Source organism: Rhagoletis zephyria, unplaced genomic scaffold, assembly GCF_001687245.7.
Source record: "Rhagoletis zephyria isolate East Lansing unplaced genomic scaffold, Rhagoletis_zephyria_1.1 Rzeph_scaffold_04475, whole genome shotgun sequence".
Taxonomy (NCBI): Eukaryota; Metazoa; Arthropoda; class Insecta; order Diptera; family Tephritidae; genus Rhagoletis; species Rhagoletis zephyria.
Window position 1 is genome coordinate 16200 of NW_016161558.1, and position 19857 is coordinate 36056.

Here is a 19857-nt window from a genome sequence, read left to right on the forward strand (position 1 = left end):
AGAAATAAAATTTAAAAATAATAAAATTTTGATAAAATCTGATTTTTTAATTTGACTTGGCTCTGCAGCTCAACAAGTTGTTCTCAATAGAAACAAAAGAAACTTACCTCGGTTAATAGCCAGCGGCGGTAATAGTAATGGCTTATTCGGAAGATCATCAAATGTTAGCCCTGTCACTGATGCACTCAAAAGTGGATTTTTCACCACAGGTGTAGTTGTTGGACCTGCAGTAAGATTTGGGGCAGCTACTAAAATAGATGCAGTTGTAGCCGATGGACGTGACGTGTCACCTTTTAGTTTATCAGACATAATTCTTTAATTATATCGTCAGTACCAACAAAAACTCCGACTATTCTTTAATACAATTTACGAAGCCTTAAAGTGGATATATTTGACCAAAATACAAAAATATACAAGCTCAAAGAATTATCAAAACACCAAAATTGTCAGCGAAAGGTGCAAAATAGCAACATCCAAACCAAATTGCATTAGTTTTAAAGGGGTGTTTATGGTTTTTCATACTTAATACAGAAGAGACGTGGGACGGGAACTATTTTCGCTGTCAGTTTGGAAATTGATAAGCTCTCTTTTGTCAATCGAGAAAATCATAGGAATCTGTTTTATCGACTAAAGTTACCAAGCATTCGGCATGTTGCAAATCGTACGATTTGAAATCGGTGCGATTTGCAAAACGTATTTTGGAGATTTCTTAAAAACGGGGCTAATTTTGACACTGACAGGTCTATTCTGCACGTTACCGAAGATTTTGTAACCGGAAAATTGTATTACCAAAAAATGTTACCAGTTCTTGTCACCGCGATTCTAGGTACGTTGGTAATGCAGTTAAGAATTGTGCAAATCCTGGCATTGCATATTTCACGGGGCAATAATTTGTTACCAGCTTATGAGATGGTAACAAAATTTACCGGTTACAAGAGTATACAGAATGCGAAAAGGGTTTAAAAATTAACAGGAACTTTATTTACCGGTTACAAACTTTTTATTACCAGCGCAGAATAGACCTGTGAATAGACAGATCGATGCAAAATTCATTCAACAAAGTGTGATTGAATCTGAGATTGATCTGATAAGATCCAACCTATATGTCAAATTGGAAAATAAAAAATTATGAATTTCGAATCGCTTGTAATATTTTGACATTATAATACCTTAAACGAAAGCCACGCTCATGCCTCACTGAGTTGTCAACAGGTCTGTTCGACATCATCTGATATTTAGCGCAAGAAATTACATGCCTAGTTTTATTAAAACGAATTAAAATAAACTTGCCAAATTTTTCCTTTTGCGCTTTGAACAGCTACTTCTTAAACACAATACTGCAATTTTCTGCTGGCGTGTAGCGTGTCAGACGTGGCAATCGCTGTGTTTTCGTGGGCAATGATCGGTATCCGGATAAAAATTTGCTCATGAATGCAACAATAACGACATGATCCTGATAGAGAACTGGTTCAATTTATGATCCGCTCTTTTTGGTTTGTCTCACTGATAATATGGCAGTACGGTTTGGTAGCACTGACAAATGATTGTATACACAAACATATATTCTGCCATTGCTTCTTTTAACTTGCTTCAGATAAACTTCCTTCGCGCTAAATATTTGTTTAAGTGAATATTATTTTGTTTAAATGTGTTTTTCCCCATTTAGGGCCAGTTTAAACTTAGATTAAGTAAACTGAGTTTAAATTGAACAGCTGGTTGGCATTTGATTGGCTGATCTTAGTTTAAACCAGCCAGATCGGGCGATTAAACTTAGTTTAAACCACGGCCGTGCACAGAAAAACTGGCCCTTAGTAAGTTCATTTTTACAATTTCATCCTCCTTGTGCTAGTAGTATAAAATTAGTGCTGCCAACTCCAATGAGAATGATCCAGACCGTTTCCGTGCGAAATGATCGTGATACTGAGCTGGATAACCCAAATAAACACGACTTATATTTCCCACTTTCCCACTTTTCCACGCAATTCGCTGTTAAATTGAGAAAGAGAAATTTTAATTCCATGTGTGCACTGCCAGAAAGATATTGCTGTCACTTTTCGGAAATCAGTTTCAGAAATTAATGTTGCATGGTGTGACTGCACCTAAAAGCGCGCAAATCGATTTCGGAAATATATTTCAACTTGCTCGTGCTGCANTATACTTACATACCAATACATATGTATATATATATGACCAATATAGTACATACGAAGAAATAAAATTTAAAAATAATAAAATTTTGATAAAATCTGATTGTTTAATTTGACTTGGCTCTGCAGCTCAACAAGTTGTTCTCAATAGAAACAAAAGAAACTTACCTCGGTTAATAGCCAGCGGTGGTAATAGTAATGGCTTATTCGGAAGATCATCAAATGTTAGCCCTGTCACTGATGCACTCAAAAGTGGATTTTTCACAACAGGTGTAGTTGTTGGACCTGCAGTTAGATTTGGGGCAGCTACTAAAATAGATGCAGTTGTAGCCGATGGACGTGACGTGTCACCTTTTAGTTTATCAGACATAATTCTCTAATTATATCGTCAGTACCAACAAAAACTCCGACTATTCTTTAATACAATTTACGAAGCCTTAAAGTGGATATATTTGACCAAAACACAAAAATATACAAGCTCAAAGAATTATCAAAACACCAAAATTGTCAGCGNCCCCTTTCGGAAATAAAAAAATCTCTTTCGAAAGACATTTTACATGCAATGTGTGACTGTACATGCAATTTCTTTCAGAAAACTTCTCAATTTGACAGCCTTTTCGAAATACATATATTGCATTGCCATGTCTGACACGCTTTTAAAGTTGAGATTAAACGTTGCAATGCAAGCGCTTTTTTTACTATTTTGCTGCCAAAATGCGAAATCCAAAAGTCCACTTTAGCGTGTAAACAGCGAGAAAGTCTTTTTTGCAGCACAACAGACATTCGGAAATTAAACTGCTTTCGATAGCCACTTTTCACGCCTGGTGTAACTGCTCCTGCAGTCTGTTTTGGAAATTCTTGGGTTTGACAGACTTTTGAAAAGGACTTTTGCACTTTTATTTTAGAAATGTGGTTCTTATTTTATTGCTAAATGAGAAAGATTAAAAAGGATGGCACCTTTTTTGGCACTTTTTTATCCTCAATATGGCACCTCATAGCTAAAGATAGTTGGCAGCCCTGCTGAAACCCTGTTCGATCAGGTGATAAGCAACGTGGTTTTTCGCGTCCAACTCTAATTTTGTTTACATTTGTTCGGATTTCTTTTGACTATAAAAAAGATTAGCGTCTAAGTGAAAAACCCAAAACCCCAAAAAAATAAGTGNAATACTTATTACAGAAGAGACGGGGGACGGGAATTATTTTGCTGTCAGTTTGGAAATTGATAAGCTCTCTTTTGTCAATCGAGAAAATCATAGGAATCTGTTTTATCGACTAAAGTTACCAAGCATTCGGCATGTTGCAAATCGTACGATTTGAAATCGGTGCGATTTGCAAAACGTATTATGGAGATTTCTTAAAAAGGGGCTAATTTTATTAAGTAAACCGAGTTAAATTGATCTTAGTTTAAACCAGCCAGATCGGGCGTTTAAACTTAGTTTAAACCACGGCCGTGCACAGAAAAACTGGCTCTTAGTAAATTAATTTTTACAATTTCATCCTCCTTGTGCTAGTAGTATAAAATTAGTGCTGCCAACTCCAATGAGAATGATCCAGACCGTTTCCGTGAGAAATGATCGTGATACTGAGCTGGACAACCCAAATAAACACGATTTATATTTCCCACTTTTCCACGCAATTCGCTGTTAAATTGAGAAAGAGAAATTTTAATTCCATGTGTGCACTGCCAGAAAGACATTGCTGTTACTTTTCGGAAATCAGTTTCAGAAATTAATGCTGCATGGTGTGACTGCATCTAACAGCGCGCAAATCGATTTCGGAAATATATTTCAACTTGCTCGTGCTGCACTAGCAATCAGCAATTTCCCTTTCGGAAATAAAAAAATCTCTTACGAAAGACATTTTACATGCAATGTGTGGCTGTACATGCAACTTCTTTCAGAAAATGTCTCAATTTGACAGCCTTTTCGAAATACATATATTGCATTGCCATGTCTGACACGCTTTTAAAGTTGCGATTAAACGTGGCAATACAAGCGCTTTTTTTTACTATTTTGCTGCCAAAATGCGAAATCCAGAAGTCCACTTTCCCGTGTAAATAGCCAGAAAGTCTTTTTTGCAGCACAACAGACATTCGGAAATTAAACTGCTTTCGATAGCCACTTTACACGCAAGGTGTAACTGATCCTGTAGTCTGTTTTGGAAATTCTTGAGTTTGACAGACTTTTGAAAAGGACTTTTGCACTTTTGTTTTAGAAATGTGGTTCTTATTTTAGTGCTAAATGAGAAAGATTAAAAAGGATGGCACCTTTTTAGGCACTTTTTTATCCTCAATATGGCACATCATAGCTAAAGATAGTTGGCAGCCCTGCTGAAACCCTGTTCGATCAGGTCATCGATCAGGTGATAAGCAACGTGGTTTTTCGCGTCCAACTCTAATTTTGTTTACATTTATTCGTGCTGGTTCGGATTTCTTTTGACAATAAAAAGATTAGCGTCTAAGTGAAAAACCCAAAACCCCAAAAAAATAAGTGAAAAATGGAAGTAGTCCAAGAATTGCAAGAGCGTGCTTTGCCCGTCTATGAGCAATTAAAACGATATAACATATGCGATGACAACGAGATCAGGTAAACATCGCATGGAACCTTTTACACGAACGTTTTTCTTATATTGATACAATTTCAGTGATTACAAGCAGAAGAGGGAGTCCTTCGCCCTGCAACTCACTCAGAAAAGTGTTAATAGCCGTACGTACGTGGAATACATCATACTCGAGCGCAAAATGTATCGTTTGGTGGAACGTAAAGAAGCCAGTTACAAAACAGAGCTACGGGGTCTTAAGAATAATCTGATAAATCACATAACAAAATTGTATCGAGAGTGCCTCCAAAAGTTTCCTGAAGCCGAAAGTTTGTGGAACCATTTCATAGAATTTAGCAAAAATTCGAACCCAACGCAAGTCCTCGGTATCTACGAAAAAATGCTTACAGTAAGATCAAAAAATAGTAATACAAACGTTGTTTTAAAGAGACAATAAATTCATTACTTTGTTTTTATTAGTATCACGGTTCCAATGAAAAAAATTGGGTTGAAGCAGCGCTTTGGGCTTTTAGCAACGATAGTGACAGCCTCATATGGCAGGACATTTGTACACGGGGACTTCAACGTCATCCTAATGAAGAAATTCTCACCAAAACATTATTTGACTTGCTAGTATTCGTAGCCCATAAACGAATATTGGCTGGCCAGAGACTAGATTATGAAAGCGCCCTGCGTCAAGCAGAATGTGTTTATAGAAATAGCCGTACCACTATTACTAATTTGCCATTTTTCATCGGATTAGTGCGTAGATGCGAGGATACTTCCTTTATAAATATCACAGCTAGCCTGCAATTAAAAATAATTGAAGATTTACTAGAACGTTATCCTTCACAGGAAAAACTGTGGGATTTCTTGGCACAGAGGGAGCTGCGTGGCTTTGCTCTAAACGATTTAAAGGAATATGCCAAAAGAACAGAAATTGAGACTGCCTCTGCCACAGATAATGTACAGACTGCAGAAGGAAGCCAAATTCAAGACACGACCGACAGTGGTACAATTTCGATCAAGCCAGTTTTTAAGGAACGAACAACGAGACAACGCATCGAACTCTGTTCTAAAATATACGAAACGGCATTAAAAACTGTAAGTAACCGAGATTTTTGTGTGATTAAAAAAAACTTTATATTCAAGCTCATTACATATATGTACATTTTTCGTTTTCAGCTAAAAACGCGGACAATGTGCCATGATTACATTAGCGCAATGCTAATTATAAACGAAAATAATGAAACCNGGAAGCCAAATTCAAGACACGACCGACAGTGGTACAATTTCGATCAAGCCGGTTTTTAAGGAACGAACAACGAGACAACGCATCGAACTTTGTTCTAAAATATACGAAACGGCATTAAAAACTGTAAGTAACCAAGATTTTTGTGATTAAAAAAACTTTGTATTCAAGCTGATTACATATATGTATGTACATTTTACGTTTTCAGCTAAAAACGCGGACAATGTGCCATGATTACATTAGCGCAATGCTAATTATAAACGAAAATAATGAAACAGATTTGAAAATTAGGCGTAAGTACCTGGCTATGGCTTTGAAAATGGGTCACGAATTAGGTCTAATGAGTGAGGAACACTATTGTGTTTTTCTACGTTTGTTAATTGTGACTGAAACTGGAAGGAAAATTGCTGAAACTATGCTAAGTGAGGTATGCTCTGCTCATAAGTCAGTTAAATTATATGAAGTGTGGATTTCATACTATATAAGTCAAAACACTTCGGACATGGTAGAAAAAATCCATGCGAAAGCAGTAAAAGACCTTGGCGATAAATCAGGACCCATATTTGAGTTGGCTATTCAGTACTTTNATTGTGACTGAAACTGGAAGGAAAATTGCTGAAACTATGCTAAGTGAGGTTTGCTCTGCTCATAAGTCAGTTAAATTATATGAAGTGTGGATTTCATACTATATAAGTCAAAACACTTCTGACATGGTAGAAAAAATCCATGCGAAAGCAGTAAAAGACCTTGGCGATAAATCAGGACCCATATTTGAGTTGGCTATTCAGTACTTCAAAACTAGATATGATGAAGACCGTTCGACTCTTGAACGACTCTATCGTGATGCCATTAAAATGACGAGTCCCAAATTCGGAATATTTCGTGCGCAGTATCTGGAATTTTGTATGATTAATTCTCCCTTTCATAAGGTACGTAAAGAGTACGATCATTTAAGTCAGTTACCACCGCCCTGTCTCAAGTTGCATGAGAAAATGGCTGAATTGGAATCTCAAGTTATATTAAAGGTAATTGGTGAGCTTTTGAACAAATAACCCATAATACGCATAATTGGCTTCATCTTTCAGACTAAAAAGGATACTGATCGTCGGCGACAAGTTTATGAAAATATGGTTTTACAGTTTGGAAAGGATAACACCTCGGTCTGGATGGAATATGTGCGTTTCGAATGCTCCTATGGAGATAAAAATCGCGTAACTCACATATATGACCGTGCGAAAGCAACATTAAACGAGAACTTAGTATATCCCTTTCAAATGGAATACGATTTAAAAAAAGAAAATTTCAAAGCCGAAGCTGATTAAATTTATATGCGCCTATAGGTGACCATTCGCCCTGTATTATACGGGACAGTCCTCTTTTTTGACCAATTGCCCTGTCAATTAATTTATTTTATACGGGACGCCAAATGTAATCGATGTTCGGTATTTCCACGCCTTGACAGCTCATTAATATGGCGTGCCTATGAACCAGTTATAAGTGATGATGAAGTGTTTTCTCCATTAATAATTATTATTTTCTGATCTGAATGTNTAAAAAAAGAAAATTTCAAAGCCGAAGCTGATTAAATTTATATGCGCCTACATAAGTATGTGTATATATATATGCAAGTACCTATTGCTAAGGTGACCATTCGCCCTGTATTATACGGGACAGTCCTCTTTTTTGACCAATTGTCCTGTCAATTAATTTATTTTATACGNTTTATGAAAATATGGTTTTACAGTTTGGAAAGGATAACACCTCGGTCTGGATGGAATATGTGCGTTTCGAATGCTCCTATGGAGATAAAAATCGCGTAACTCACATATATGACCGTGCGAAAGCAACATTAAACGAGAACTTAGTATATCCCTTTCAAATGGAATACGATTTAAAAAAAGAAAATTTCAAAGCCGAAGCTGATTAAATTTATATGCGCCTATAGGTGACCATTCGCCCTGTATTATACGGGACAGTCCTCTTTTTTGACCAATTGCCCTGTCAATTAATTTATTTTATACGGGACGCCAAATGTAATCGATGTTCGGTATTTCCACGCCTTGACAGCTCATTAATATGGCGTGCCTATGAACCAGTTATAAGTGATGATGAAGTGTTTTCTCCATTAATAATTATTATTTTCTGATCTGAATGTATGTGCTTCGAATTGAGGAAAACACAGTAAAATATAAATTAGGACAACATCTTAGCTACGTTTATTATTATTTTTGTTTATGAAAGTAAATCTATTTTTCCCAACAAGAACCATATAAATCCAAAATTCCGACATGAAAATCAATTCTGCAAAGTTTCATCAAAATCAGAATCTTGAGAAAAAATAGTATTTGCAGTTATGTAGTTCATTAAAATTTAGTATAATAAAGCGCAACGANAGCTACGTTTATTATTATTTTTGTTTATGAAAGTAAATCTATTTTTCCCAACAAGAACCATATAAATCCAAAATTCCGACTTTTTGCAAAAACCATGAAAATCAATTCTGTAAAGTTTCATCAAAATCAGAATCTTTAGAAAAAATTGTATTTGCAGCTATGTAGTTCATTAAAATTTAGTATAATAAAGCGCAACGTGATGCTCATTTGCTTCCCCATAAAAACTTTTCTAATCTACTTACATTGTATGAAGAAAATGCGTAACACTTTAAACCAAGGCACATTAAACAGGTAGTATCAGTAGAGCAAAAACAACATTTGCGTGTATTTTGTTGTTGCTTCTGGTATCGAAAGTGTCAAAAACTGTTCTGAATTTTTTCTTCTAAATCAAAGCGTGCCATGTGAAATACAAAAAATTATAAAAAATAAAAAATTTAAATTGGAAAAAATAAAAATTGATGCAACTTTCTTTCCTAGTAAATTTGTTTGCTTCTCGAAGCATTGATCCATCCTTTACAAGGGCCAGTAATCAGCGGTTGTGCTGCTGAGTTGGGCGAACGTTCCAAAAGCTGCTATTCAATCGCTTGTTTTGTATGGAAAAAGGTTTCACATGCAAATGGATTTTAACAAAAAATTCAAAATATTTTACATTTTCGAGACCAAATAATTTGAAAATAAATAAAATCAGCTGCTCTACGGATACTACCTGTGCAATGTACCTTGCTTTCAACAAAAGAAATTGCCAAAAATTAACGGTAAGTCTTAGCTACTTCAAACAAGCACTTTAATAATAATAGATTGGCGCTTACACAATATGTTAGCGTTTGGCCGAGCTTCTCCCCTGATTTGTGAAGTGCGCCTTGATGTTGTCACACAAAGGGGAGGAACCTATAGTCTTTCGCCGACTCCGAACGGCGATTGTATTTTTATGCGAAGCTGTTTCGCAAGGCAGAAATACACTCGGAGGTTTGTCATTGCCGGCCGAGGGGCAACCGCTATTAGAACCACTTTTGGTTTATTTATTGTTTTTGATGTTAGTCGGAAACTTGGCTTGATCCCAGGGCCTGCGGAATGGTAGCGAAAAACCTGAGTTCGAGAAAAAACGCTTAAAACATTTGGATTGTAATGTTAATCTTTAGGGGAAACCAAAATATGTTCGTCTATAACTTTTTAAATAGCCTAGCTGGCGAGATGGGGATTTCACATACACATGGAATAGTAGTTGCGGAATACGATAGCATATATAACTCAATTCTTTCCGAAGTCGGCTTAGGCGGTTATTCGTACCTATAGCATACAAATATATGCGTATGAAGAATAAGTCAGGGATCGAAAAGAACGATTTATTTTCGAAATTTCAATTCAAGAAGTCAGACCGTAGGAATTATTCGAATTCGATATGATATTTGAATATACCAGTAAGATGCTTGCTAGCTCAAAAAGTCAGCAATTATATTTAACCGGTATTTTTTCAAATTTAATACCCATTTCATTTATTTCTAAATGTTTAACTATAGTTGCTATTCATAATATAATTTACATTTCAGTGGCGTCGCCCACTGACAAACCCAACTGCGGTTGCGCTGCCATCCATAATCGACCCACAAATGTACTTATTTATTTATGTACATACATATATACCCAGCACTTTACTTTTCTTGCTCCAGCTCAGTTTTTAAAGAGCTCTCTGCAACAATTTTTGCCACTTTTCGCGGTTCTTTGACTAATGTATTGGGGCATTGCATCTCGGTCCAACTAACAGGCACCATTGGTGGACCATTTGTACCACTCTCGCTAGAAGTCGCAACCACTACACCTAATTCGTTCTCTGCAGTACTAAGTTGGTAGCATGTCAGCTCAGTTTGAGGAAGCTATACATAATTTGTAGATATAATATTAAAAAATAATATCAAAAATATATGTAGATAATAAAAACAATAACTTTCAGTTCAAGCAATTACCACTCGTGCTAGTATTACATCTCCAGGGCGGAATGATTTGTACATTTCGACACGATCCTTTTCTGTAGCACGGACATCTTCTTTCCGCACAATCCCTCGATATGTTCGTTCAAGTATATGGTCGCCAATACAGATTATAGAACACTTTGCGAAGCGTTGGTTCACTTGTAGAACACGCGCCGTTACCACATCTCCCGCCACAGGTACAATAGTCTGGCTACCAGCACACTTAACTTCAATGTATTTACACTTCATATAAAGAATTCCCAATGTATTAAATTTATTACAAAGCTAGTTTGAACAATTGTTACCTTATCCTTTTCCCTAACTTGCACGCTACCAGCTAATGTAGCATAAATGTAACCGCCACGCTCATATGTCCCTTGTCCCGCTACTGTGGTTTCTTCCGACAGACATATCCGTTGCCCAGGTAGGCAAAGGATTTCTTCAGCGCTTACCAAACTACATGTGTTGGAAACATTTGCTAGAACTTCCATTACCACCAATCAAATATAAAAGCCGCCTAGGCCACGCATTTAGAATAGGAATGGAAAAGTCGACTCTGACTTTAGTCAAAAATCGCCTTTTTGCTGAAAAAAACTCGACCTTTTAGAATCGAGTTTACTCGTTTCTAGTCGACAAGAAACGACTGTCATTTGAAGAGAGTGGCCACCTGTTTAAAAAGTTAAACTCAAATTGCGACAGCCGAAACCAGCCAGAACTTTGTTAACATTTTCTGAAAGTATACCCATCCAGTATNTTCCCTAACTTGCACGCTACCAGCTAATGTAGCATAAATGTAACCGCCACGCTCATATGTCCCTTGTCCCGCTACTGTGGTTTCTTCCGACAGACATATCCGTTGCCCAGGTAGGCAAAGGATTTCTTCAGCGCTTACCAAACTACATGTGTTGGAAACATTTGCTAGAACTTCCATTACCACCAATCAAATATAAAAGCCGCCCTAGGCCACGCATTTAGAATAGGAATGGAAAAGTCGACTCTGACTTTAGTCAAAAATCACCTTTTAGAATCGAGTTTACTCGTCTCTAGTCGACAAGAAACGACTGTCATTTGAAGAGAGTGGCCACCTGTTTAAAAAGTTAAACTCAAGTTACATTGTGCGACAGCCGAAACCAGCCCGGACTTTGTTAACATTTTCTGAAAGTATACCCGTCCAGTACTAAAACGCTCGATGGATTTGCAAAAGTTAGCTCGCATTTTTATTTTATGACTTACTAAAGTTTTCATGTCTCGGACTACGTAGTTTTCAAAAAAGTCGAAAAAATTGTTAAAATAAATGTCTGAGCGAAATTAAAGGTTAAGACATATGTAATAAAATTTCATGGGAAATATTTTCGTAGAACATTTATAGCCATTAGCTCCCGCCTAAAAGGGTAATTTTGACCCTTACTTCAAAAAATCCCGCAAAAAGCAAATTTGGAAGGTCGTTGGAGGATTGATTTATTGTAGAAAATTATTCTCCGGAAAATTTTACTAGGGGTCTTCTCAGGCAAAAGTTTCATGCTACCAACGTAAAAGCCTCCAAAAATTTAAAATAAAAAATCAACAAAAAACAGTTTTTTTACTNAATATTTTCGTAGAACATTTTTAGCCATTAGCTCCCGCCTAAAAGGGTAATTTTGACCCTTACTTCAAAAAATTCCACAAAAAGCAAATTTGGAAGGTCGTTGGAAGATTGATTTATTGTAGAAAATTATTCTCCGAAAAATTTTACTAGGGGTCTTCTCAGGCAAAAGTTTCATGCTACCAACGTAAAAGCCTCCAAAAATTTTAAATAAAAAATCAACAAAAAACAGATTTTTAATATTTTTTTTTAATTGAGTTTGGAATAACAGTTGCTTCTTGGCACAGATTTTTTGTTTCGATGCATCAGATCGAAAAACACACACAGTGATGGCAAATTTAGTCAGTAAGAAGAAATTTGAAGAGTTGATGTTTTGGAAATAAACNAGTTTGGAATAACAGTTGCTTCTTGGCACAGATTTTTTGTTTCGATGCATTAGATCGAAAAACACACACAGTGATGGCAAATTTAGTCAGTAAGAAGAAATTTGAAGAGTTGATGTTTTGGAAATAAACATGAAAATCGATTTTTTCTAGAAAAATTCGATTTTATCCGAATTTTAGCAACACAAAGTTCGATTTCAAAAATTCGCCATTTTGGAGCTACAATTCGATTAAAAATCGAATATCGAAGCTTCGAATATCGAATTTACCCATCCCTAAACTGTAAACAAAGAGAGAATACTAACAGCCGATGCGAACAGCTTTCAGGCCACAATCCCAAAACTCGATTTCAAAGTGTTTTCGTTGTCGGTCCGAACATGGTATTAGACAACTACAGTATTTAAATTTCTTGAAAATATTTTTATGATATTTCACAATCAATCAATTAATAATCGATTAATTAAACACTAAACTACGATACAATTAAATCATAGTCGATTAATTTAATCAAATGATTAATAGCTGCAATATTTAGGTATCCAAATACTTTAATCTGAATAGATCCTACTGGGAATTTGATTATGACCAATGAATTGGGATTGACTGAAGCCTTATGTGGCATGGCGCTGGAAGATGTACTTAGTAGACACCGTCGTGAACGCAAGGAGCTGCAAGCCAAAATACAAGCATTGAAAAAAAATGCACCAAAAAATGACAAAAAGAAACGAAAAGAGGCGATGGAAGAGGTGGCACGTATGGAGAGCGAACTGGAAAAGCGACAAACTGCAGAATTAGCAGATGTAGAAAAGGTCCAGGAAAGCCAACATGGATCTCTCAATGAACAGGAGCAGCAAAAAGAAGTATTATGCAATGACGAGGAAGAAGAAACCTCCAGATGTAGTTCTCAACGAGTTTCTAAAGCTCAAAAACGACGTGAGAAGAAGGCGCGTGAAGCTCGGCAACGCGAGGAAGATGTACGGGCTGCCGCAGAGGATGCGAAATTCGCACCAAAAGCTATAGAAGCACGTAGTATACAGGAAAAATTGCTGGAGAGGCAAATAACTCTTCATAATATACCCTCCGATGGAGATTGTCTTTACAATGCGGTGCGACATCAATTAACACAAAACGGATTAATTGCCTACAGCGTACAAGAGCTACGAAACGAAACGGCCAATTATATACGCGCTCATAAGGATGCACTTGTTTGTTTTATGACAAATCCAAAAACAGGTGACTTACTAAACGACATGGAATTCGAGCAATATTGTGAGGCTTTGCAAACTACCCCAGCTTGGGGTGGACAGATTGAATTAAAAGCTCTTTCTTCAATATTAAAAGTACCAATTGAAGTACTGCAAGCAGAAGGGCCGCCCACTGTACTGGGTGCTGACGAATTTGCGGGACCAAATCTATTAATAACTTACCATCGACACATGTATAGCCTTGGTGAGCATTACAATTCCACTGTGCCAATAAGTGAAGGAAATACCAGCAAGGCCAATGACTGAATAAAAGATGACGAAAAAAGACAAATGCTAATCGGAGAGATTATCAGCAAGCAAAACGGGTGATATACCGGTCCCCGGAGAAATAACGTCAAATACGGGGTAATAATGACCAAACGTGTTTTGCTCCGGGGTAAAGTTGTTTTATTTATTTGTTACAGTCTTGCGACTTAAATAAAGGCACTGATACCTATGTACATATTTTGAATATATTACAAATTATACATAAATATTTATACGTATGTTACCAAGCCAATTACAAGGATAGTGCCAGACAAGACAAACGTATTGGCACAGAGAATTTTTTGCAATGCATGCAAAGTTTTTTATTCTAATTTATTTTCTATTCAACAATTTTTATTGAGCACGTGGCTGAGTCAGCTGGGTTCGTCGGTTCGAGACCCGCTGAAGAAGTCTGATGAGGAAATGTGGTGATTTCCGAAATAGCTATCACTTCTAACATTTTTTCAAATCATTGTTGCATTTCTACAATCGTTTTCCATTAAAAACGGCCTAAGCTCAATAAAATTGTTGAATATAATTGTTATAAGGCCATAAGTAACAAAAATAAACAAATTTTTTTCGCTAATTTTTTTTTTTTTTAAATATAGTTCATACTACTACAAACAAAAACAAAAAAAAACAGTTTTATAGCCCATTCAATTTTAGTAAAATAAAGTGTAAGTTTGATGTTGCTAAAACATGGCATTGATTTTTGGCAATGCCTATAAAACTGCATATGTAAAATTTTTCTAAAAAATCTAATTTGAAACATGCAAATTAGTACACAAATTTATTTAATTTTCCTGAGTTTTGCACAAAGTTTAGAGATTTTGTTTTTGTGTTGAAGTATGAACTATATTTGTATAAAATATTAGCGAAAAGAAATAAGATAAAAAACATTGCACGTACTGCGAAAAATTCTCTGTGCCAATGCTTTTGTCAGGTACTGGCCGTTTTCTCAAATAGCCTGTAACCTTAAAGCTCACCTTATATTTAAAGGTTGCATTAAAATGTATGACTGTGTCTAAAGGAAATCATTTTATCATCGGTTTTAAATACAACTAAGAAGCATATGTACATACGTCAAAAACCGTTAACAGAAATGAGCAGTCCACTTGCAAACAGCGTTATGTGATTTTATCCATAAATTAAAAAAAAAACGTCTACAAAAGAAGTAAAATCCAACCGTGGCACCGAAAGTACCACGTTTTCTTGCAGTTTTCTAAGTTCGTCAGGTCTCCATCTTTTAACTTGTATATAAATACGTACAATTAGTATTATAGCGACTTTTGCTAGCTGACATTTGACTTCAGAATATATAAGGATTTTGCACTGTATTGTTACTGGACATGGAACTACTTTAAATACTGGTACGTTAACCACCAAAAACTAAAAATCGAAAAAAATTTACATAGAGCACTTTGCAAGTGGACTGACTACACAAATGCTCAACTTTAGATATAGCTCATTTTTAATCCAACGTTTAAACGGCCCTAAAACTATCAAATAAATGATTTATATTGTGTACACGAGATGGGTAGCTGGCGAGGCCTAGTCTCCAGTCTAACGTTATGTGCAGTCTATCTTTCCGCCGCGCTTTTCTAACAAGCTGTTGGTCATGGTCGGAAAGGCCGAGCTTCCTATCCATGTTCCCGTCGTCATTCATGTGCTAGCAGGTGGTTGGATAAACTAATTTCCTATCCGCTCCTTCCTTTCTCCTAATGCAGCTACTTTGATGTGAGGCAGACGGAAAGACCTAGTTTGTTCTCCGCGCTGTGGACGAGTTGCTGAGCGGGGTCGGATTGATCATCACACCGAAGAGTGTTTGGCACCTTAAAAAACTCACACATGAACTGTCACTTATAGTCATATCAATAATTTGATTGAAAAATCACTGAAATTGGATCCTGTATTATTGTAGTAAATTTTAAAACTAATTAGAAAGCATGATTCAATAATTATTATATATTATCATGATTTGGAAGTACTATACATGATCAATCCGAATATAACAGCGTTTTCTTTTCTACAAAAAAATTTTGCTTTTTCATTGCCCTCTCCTTAGTATTTGTGCGTAGAGGGCATGAAAGGGCAACATTTTTCGGTAGAAAAGAAAACGCCATAAGACACCTGTATATGTTTAAAAGAGATCTATTATGGAAGGTATCAAGTTTACGGTTATCCATACAATTATGACTTCAAGTGTATTTCGAACTCAACAATTCCACTTTACCCGTAGCGAAACTCCTGCTGGTCATTATTACCTCATATTTTTAGCGAGTGCCGATAGTCACTCCGAATACTAATATCTATGTATAAGTAAAACAGGGTTCATTATTTGAAATTTTATTAATCAAAATAAATATTCATAAAGGTAGAAAGAAGTTTATTGCAGACCGTTAAAAATGAAATAATAAATCGTTACTTATGCATACATATCGTCGTTTAAAGTACAAAACCGCGTATGTGTGGTTACATAAATTATTTTGTAAAGTGTAAAAACACTTATATTTCAAAATGGTTCCCTCTTTTATAAAGCAATCCCATTTCTGGCTAGTATATTTCAGTACGAATGGATAAGGCTTGAGCCCAGAGCTTCTGTGAGCAAATCCAATTTGTGGTAAAAACAATACTGAAGCGTCAATTACGCGGTTTTGCAGAACGACGATACGCGGTTTTGTACTTTAAAGGACGATATGTACTTATGTACATATGTGTAGTTTTCACTTAATGTAGCTTAAGTGACTTACTAAAAAATAATTAGTTTCCCTTAAAAAATTTTGATTTTTTTATTAAGCTTTCAATATTTTTTGGGAACCAAAAAGGCCTATCCTGACTTAGGCTACTTTCAGTAAACGACATAGTTGTATACATATACTATTTTTAAATTACTAGTGAACCCGCATGACGTTAAAACACCCAAAATTTGATTCAAAAAACCTAAAAAATATTCCAAATGTTAGTCAGAGTTATAGGCGACCCGAGTACCATATTTCATTTAAAGCAGCCGTCTCTGAGTAAAGAGAGGTCTCGCAAAGTGCAGACTTTTAATTTCCTCGAATTTAAAATCACCCTATACAAATAAAAAAAGTTCTTAAAGAAAACTAAACTAAAGGTCAGAAGGTTTAACTTTTTTAATTATCTCAATTTAACTTTTTAAGCAGATGGTAACCCTCTTTCAATTATCAATTTGCCTTAATTCAAGTTGAATCTGAATTCTTAAACATATATCAGAAATAATGCCTTCAAAACCCCATATCGATTGATACCCACCTTTTAAAAATTCATCCAACTTTTTGAATAATTTTAATGTAACTTTTCAAATACGTGGCAACCCTCTTGAAATATTCTGAATGTTAAAACTAAAGATTTCTTAACAATCCTTCGTTCGACTCCCGTATTGTTGTTTCATATAATTTTTGTATCAGTTAACCTAACGAGACCTTACAAACGTGTGGCAGCCCTCTTCAAAAGTATTTTCAAGCTAAAACCTTTTTAACTCTGCTTCGTCTGACATTACGATACATATTTTAATTAACTGATTAATTAAGTTGAATTTGATTTTTTAAACATGTGGCAACCCCCTTAAATATAGTTCAGAAAAAAAAAGAATTTTCAAACCCCCTTCCTTTGATACCCATATTCTCACAATTCATTTAACTTATTAAATAAATTTAACTTTTTTAAACAGGTGACAGCCTTCTGCTAACACTTCAATAATATTCTTAGTTTTCTAACTAAAGATTTCTATTTTCGTATTTCATATAACTTGTGTATAAGTTAACTAAATTCGACATTTCAAGCAGGCGGCAACCCTCTTCAGAGTATTTTCAAGCCAATATTTTCTGAAACCCCTTAAGGTTGATGATACATTTTTCTCTTACGTTATACCCATAATTCAAATTGAATTTGATGTAAAACAGCTGGCAGCCCTCCTACAGTTAAGAAAAAAAGCTGTTCAAAACCATTTCGTTTGATACCCATTTTGTAATAATTGAATTATTTTTTGAATATGCAATTTGAATATAATTTTTTAAAAGGTGGCAACTCTTTTAAAAAAAAAACCTCCTTGCACTTCTGCAGTCCAAGCCTTTTCATTTGACGCCTCATTTTGGAATATCGAACAACGGTGCAGATATTGATTATTAAATAATTTGAATTTAAATAAAACCAGTTTGCGCATATACAGGCAATATAATTTTTTAAAAGGTGGCAACTCTTTTCAAAAAAAAACCTCCTTGCACTTCTGCAGTCCAAGCCTTTTCATTTGACGCCTCATTTTGGAATATCGAACAACGGTGCAGATATTGATTATTAAATAATTTGAATTTAAATAAAACCAGTTTGCGCATATACAGGCCGAGCGCTTAATTTGACACCTATTTTTTAAATCGAGTGAACGGTGTAAATCTTTTGTCCTGGACAAAAAATCCCTTCGCGTATTATACGCGTATTATATATCAAATAAAGCACCTCTTTGAGGTAAAATTTTCGAGTGACGAAAGTAAACTAGAAACACAAAATTTATGATATCAGTTTCGTGACGAAAATTAGACGCATTTTTTAACTGCCTTGGAAACGTAGGCAAAATCTTTTTTATTCATACGAATCGTTGCAAAAGTTCTGTTTTTTGTTTTGTGTTTCTAGCAGTAGACGCATTTTCGCAACGTTCCGAATAAATAAAAAAAAGTTTTTCCGTACGTTTCAAAGGCAGTTAAAAAATGCGTATAATTTTCGTCACGAAAATTTTACCTCAAAGAGGTGTTTTATTTGATATCAATTATTTTGTAGTAGCAAATTTAAAATCGACGAAAATTCATAACAATAATCTAAATGTTTTATTTTTCTCAAATAAATTGCTAAACATATTATCTAAATCTAAATTATGTATTCAAATCGATGTGTCCATTGAAACATAATTTTTCGAATACGGAATAAAGCGAAAAAGAATGATCATATCCTTTGTATTCGAAAAAAAAAAATTAGATATGATAAAAACTTATAAACTGGGTACCAACTTTGGATACAATAAACAACTGTCTTCGTCTGATAGTCTCGTAGTTTATTTTGGTTAAGATTTCTACCGGGTGTGGGGCGCACACATGAGTTTTTTTTAGAAGTTTTACTTCTATCACGTGTACGGTGTTGCACTCGTGCTATTAAACTAATGCTTTTTTCTCAAGTAGTTTTGCTCAGTGGCAATTTATACATACATATGTATGTAAGTAGTAGCGGCACATTGGGTGAACTAAATGCATTCATACATACATATTTATGTACAACTGTAGGTAATATTGTATGCGTCTTTCCAGGTAGGTCGAAGGCGGGTGATAAACCCATGTAGCATAGCTAAATACAATAAAAATGGTGAAAAATATTACAATATCGGCATGTGACTGGAAAAAAGCTCTAAAATGCACACAAATTGTGGTTTCCAAGACATCTACGAAGTGATTAGCAAAGCTGCATCCTTCAACTTGTCAACTCGCGGGAAATCCCCCCGATTTGCAGGCAATTTCGGTTTAAGTGGCAATCGAGGAATGAGCATTTTTTTTCAGGGAACTGGGTATGTGATATTTATATCTTAAAGTAACCAAATTAGAGGAATATAAATTTATTTTAAACCATTGGTCGCTATTTGGGGCGACTTTTTTCAATTTGAATCACCATATCTCCACAACAAGAGTTTTCACAGATATAAGCTATAAACCAAATAAAAGCTAAGGTTTTGGGCTAGACTTGAGGAAACCTAGCATAAAATCGACTGACTAGTTATTGAGAAAATGCCCGAAATCTCTATTTTCAGCAGCCCGATTTTTAGTTTTCAGGCGATAACGTTATGACATATTTATATTTCATAAACAAAAAAGTTAGCGTTAGATGGCTTGTTTGAAGACCCTTCTACTGACGTCCGCATCAATGACATAGACTGAGTAGTGCGGCCTCAGTGGTAGTTAAAAAAATTTCCTTTTTTCGAATTTCAGGCAACAGCCACGCCCACAAAGGCATACGAATCAAAACATCCTGGAATAAAACCTTCTTAGTTTTTTTTTGTACTTTAATTCCTGAAAGTTTTAAAAAAAT

At 35.4% G+C, this 19857-nt stretch overlaps 3 protein-coding genes and 1 long non-coding RNA gene across 5 annotated transcripts; 2 read left to right on the forward strand and 2 right to left on the reverse strand.

Annotated features, from left to right (window-relative positions):
- Positions 1-1475: 1475 nt before the first annotated feature.
- Positions 1476-9075, reverse strand: LOC108370777 (uncharacterized). Its single transcript, XR_001848673.1, has 3 exons — positions 9062-9075; positions 8796-8798; positions 1476-1588 (listed from the first exon to the last, which is right to left on the reverse strand). It is a non-coding gene; the product is annotated as an uncharacterized LOC108370777 (long non-coding RNA).
- Positions 4501-7446, forward strand: LOC108370776 (uncharacterized). Of its 2 annotated transcripts, none has more exons than XM_017626180.1 (7): positions 4501-4732; positions 4791-5094; positions 5166-5789; positions 5871-5928; positions 6204-6494; positions 6703-6962; positions 7023-7446. In XM_017626180.1, the coding sequence occupies exons 1-7, from the start codon at positions 4644-4646 to the stop codon at positions 7257-7259; spliced, it is 1863 nt and encodes a 620-aa protein (XP_017481669.1). In that variant the 5' UTR covers positions 4501-4643; the 3' UTR covers positions 7260-7446. The 2 variants fall into 2 exon arrangements, with proteins under 2 accessions (XP_017481669.1, XP_017481668.1); XM_017626179.1 differs by having other exon boundaries at positions 6204-6336; positions 6545-6962.
- Positions 9076-9765: 690 nt separating the features above from the next.
- On the reverse strand, positions 9766-10900 carry Csl4 (exosome component 1 Csl4). The gene is made up of 3 exons (XM_017626184.1): positions 10603-10900; positions 10292-10540; positions 9766-10201 (listed from the first exon to the last, which is right to left on the reverse strand). Exons 1-3 carry the CDS (start codon positions 10786-10788, stop codon positions 9980-9982), a joined length of 657 nt encoding a protein of 218 aa, XP_017481673.1. The 5' UTR covers positions 10789-10900; the 3' UTR covers positions 9766-9979.
- A 1693-nt stretch (positions 10901-12593) lies between these two features.
- Positions 12594-14130, forward strand: LOC108370778 (OTU domain-containing protein 6B). Its single transcript, XM_017626181.1, has one exon. It carries the CDS (start codon positions 12844-12846, stop codon positions 13771-13773), a length of 930 nt encoding a protein of 309 aa, XP_017481670.1. The 5' UTR covers positions 12594-12843; the 3' UTR covers positions 13774-14130.
- The last annotated feature ends 5727 nt before the right edge of the window (positions 14131-19857 follow it).

Coding starts and splice junctions, on each gene's coding strand:
- LOC108370776 (XM_017626180.1), top strand. CDS start 4,644: ATGGAAGTAGTCCAAGAATTGCAAGAGCGTGCTTTGCCCGTCTATGAG. Junction 4,733..4,790: donor TGCGATGACAACGAGATCAG/GTAAACATCGCA, acceptor ATACAATTTCAG/TGATTACAAGCAGAAGAGGG. Junction 5,790..5,870: donor ACGAAACGGCATTAAAAACT/GTAAGTAACCGA, acceptor TTTCGTTTTCAG/CTAAAAACGCGGACAATGTG.
- Csl4 (XM_017626184.1), bottom strand. CDS start 10,788: ATGGAAGTTCTAGCAAATGTTTCCAACACATGTAGTTTGGTAAGCGCT. Junction 10,541..10,602: donor AAGTTAGGGAAAAGGATAAG/GTAACAATTGTT, acceptor CTTTATATGAAG/TGTAAATACATTGAAGTTAA. Junction 10,202..10,291: donor ATGTAATACTAGCACGAGTG/GTAATTGCTTGA, acceptor AATTATGTATAG/CTTCCTCAAACTGAGCTGAC.
- LOC108370778 (XM_017626181.1), top strand. CDS start 12,844: ATGACCAATGAATTGGGATTGACTGAAGCCTTATGTGGCATGGCGCTG.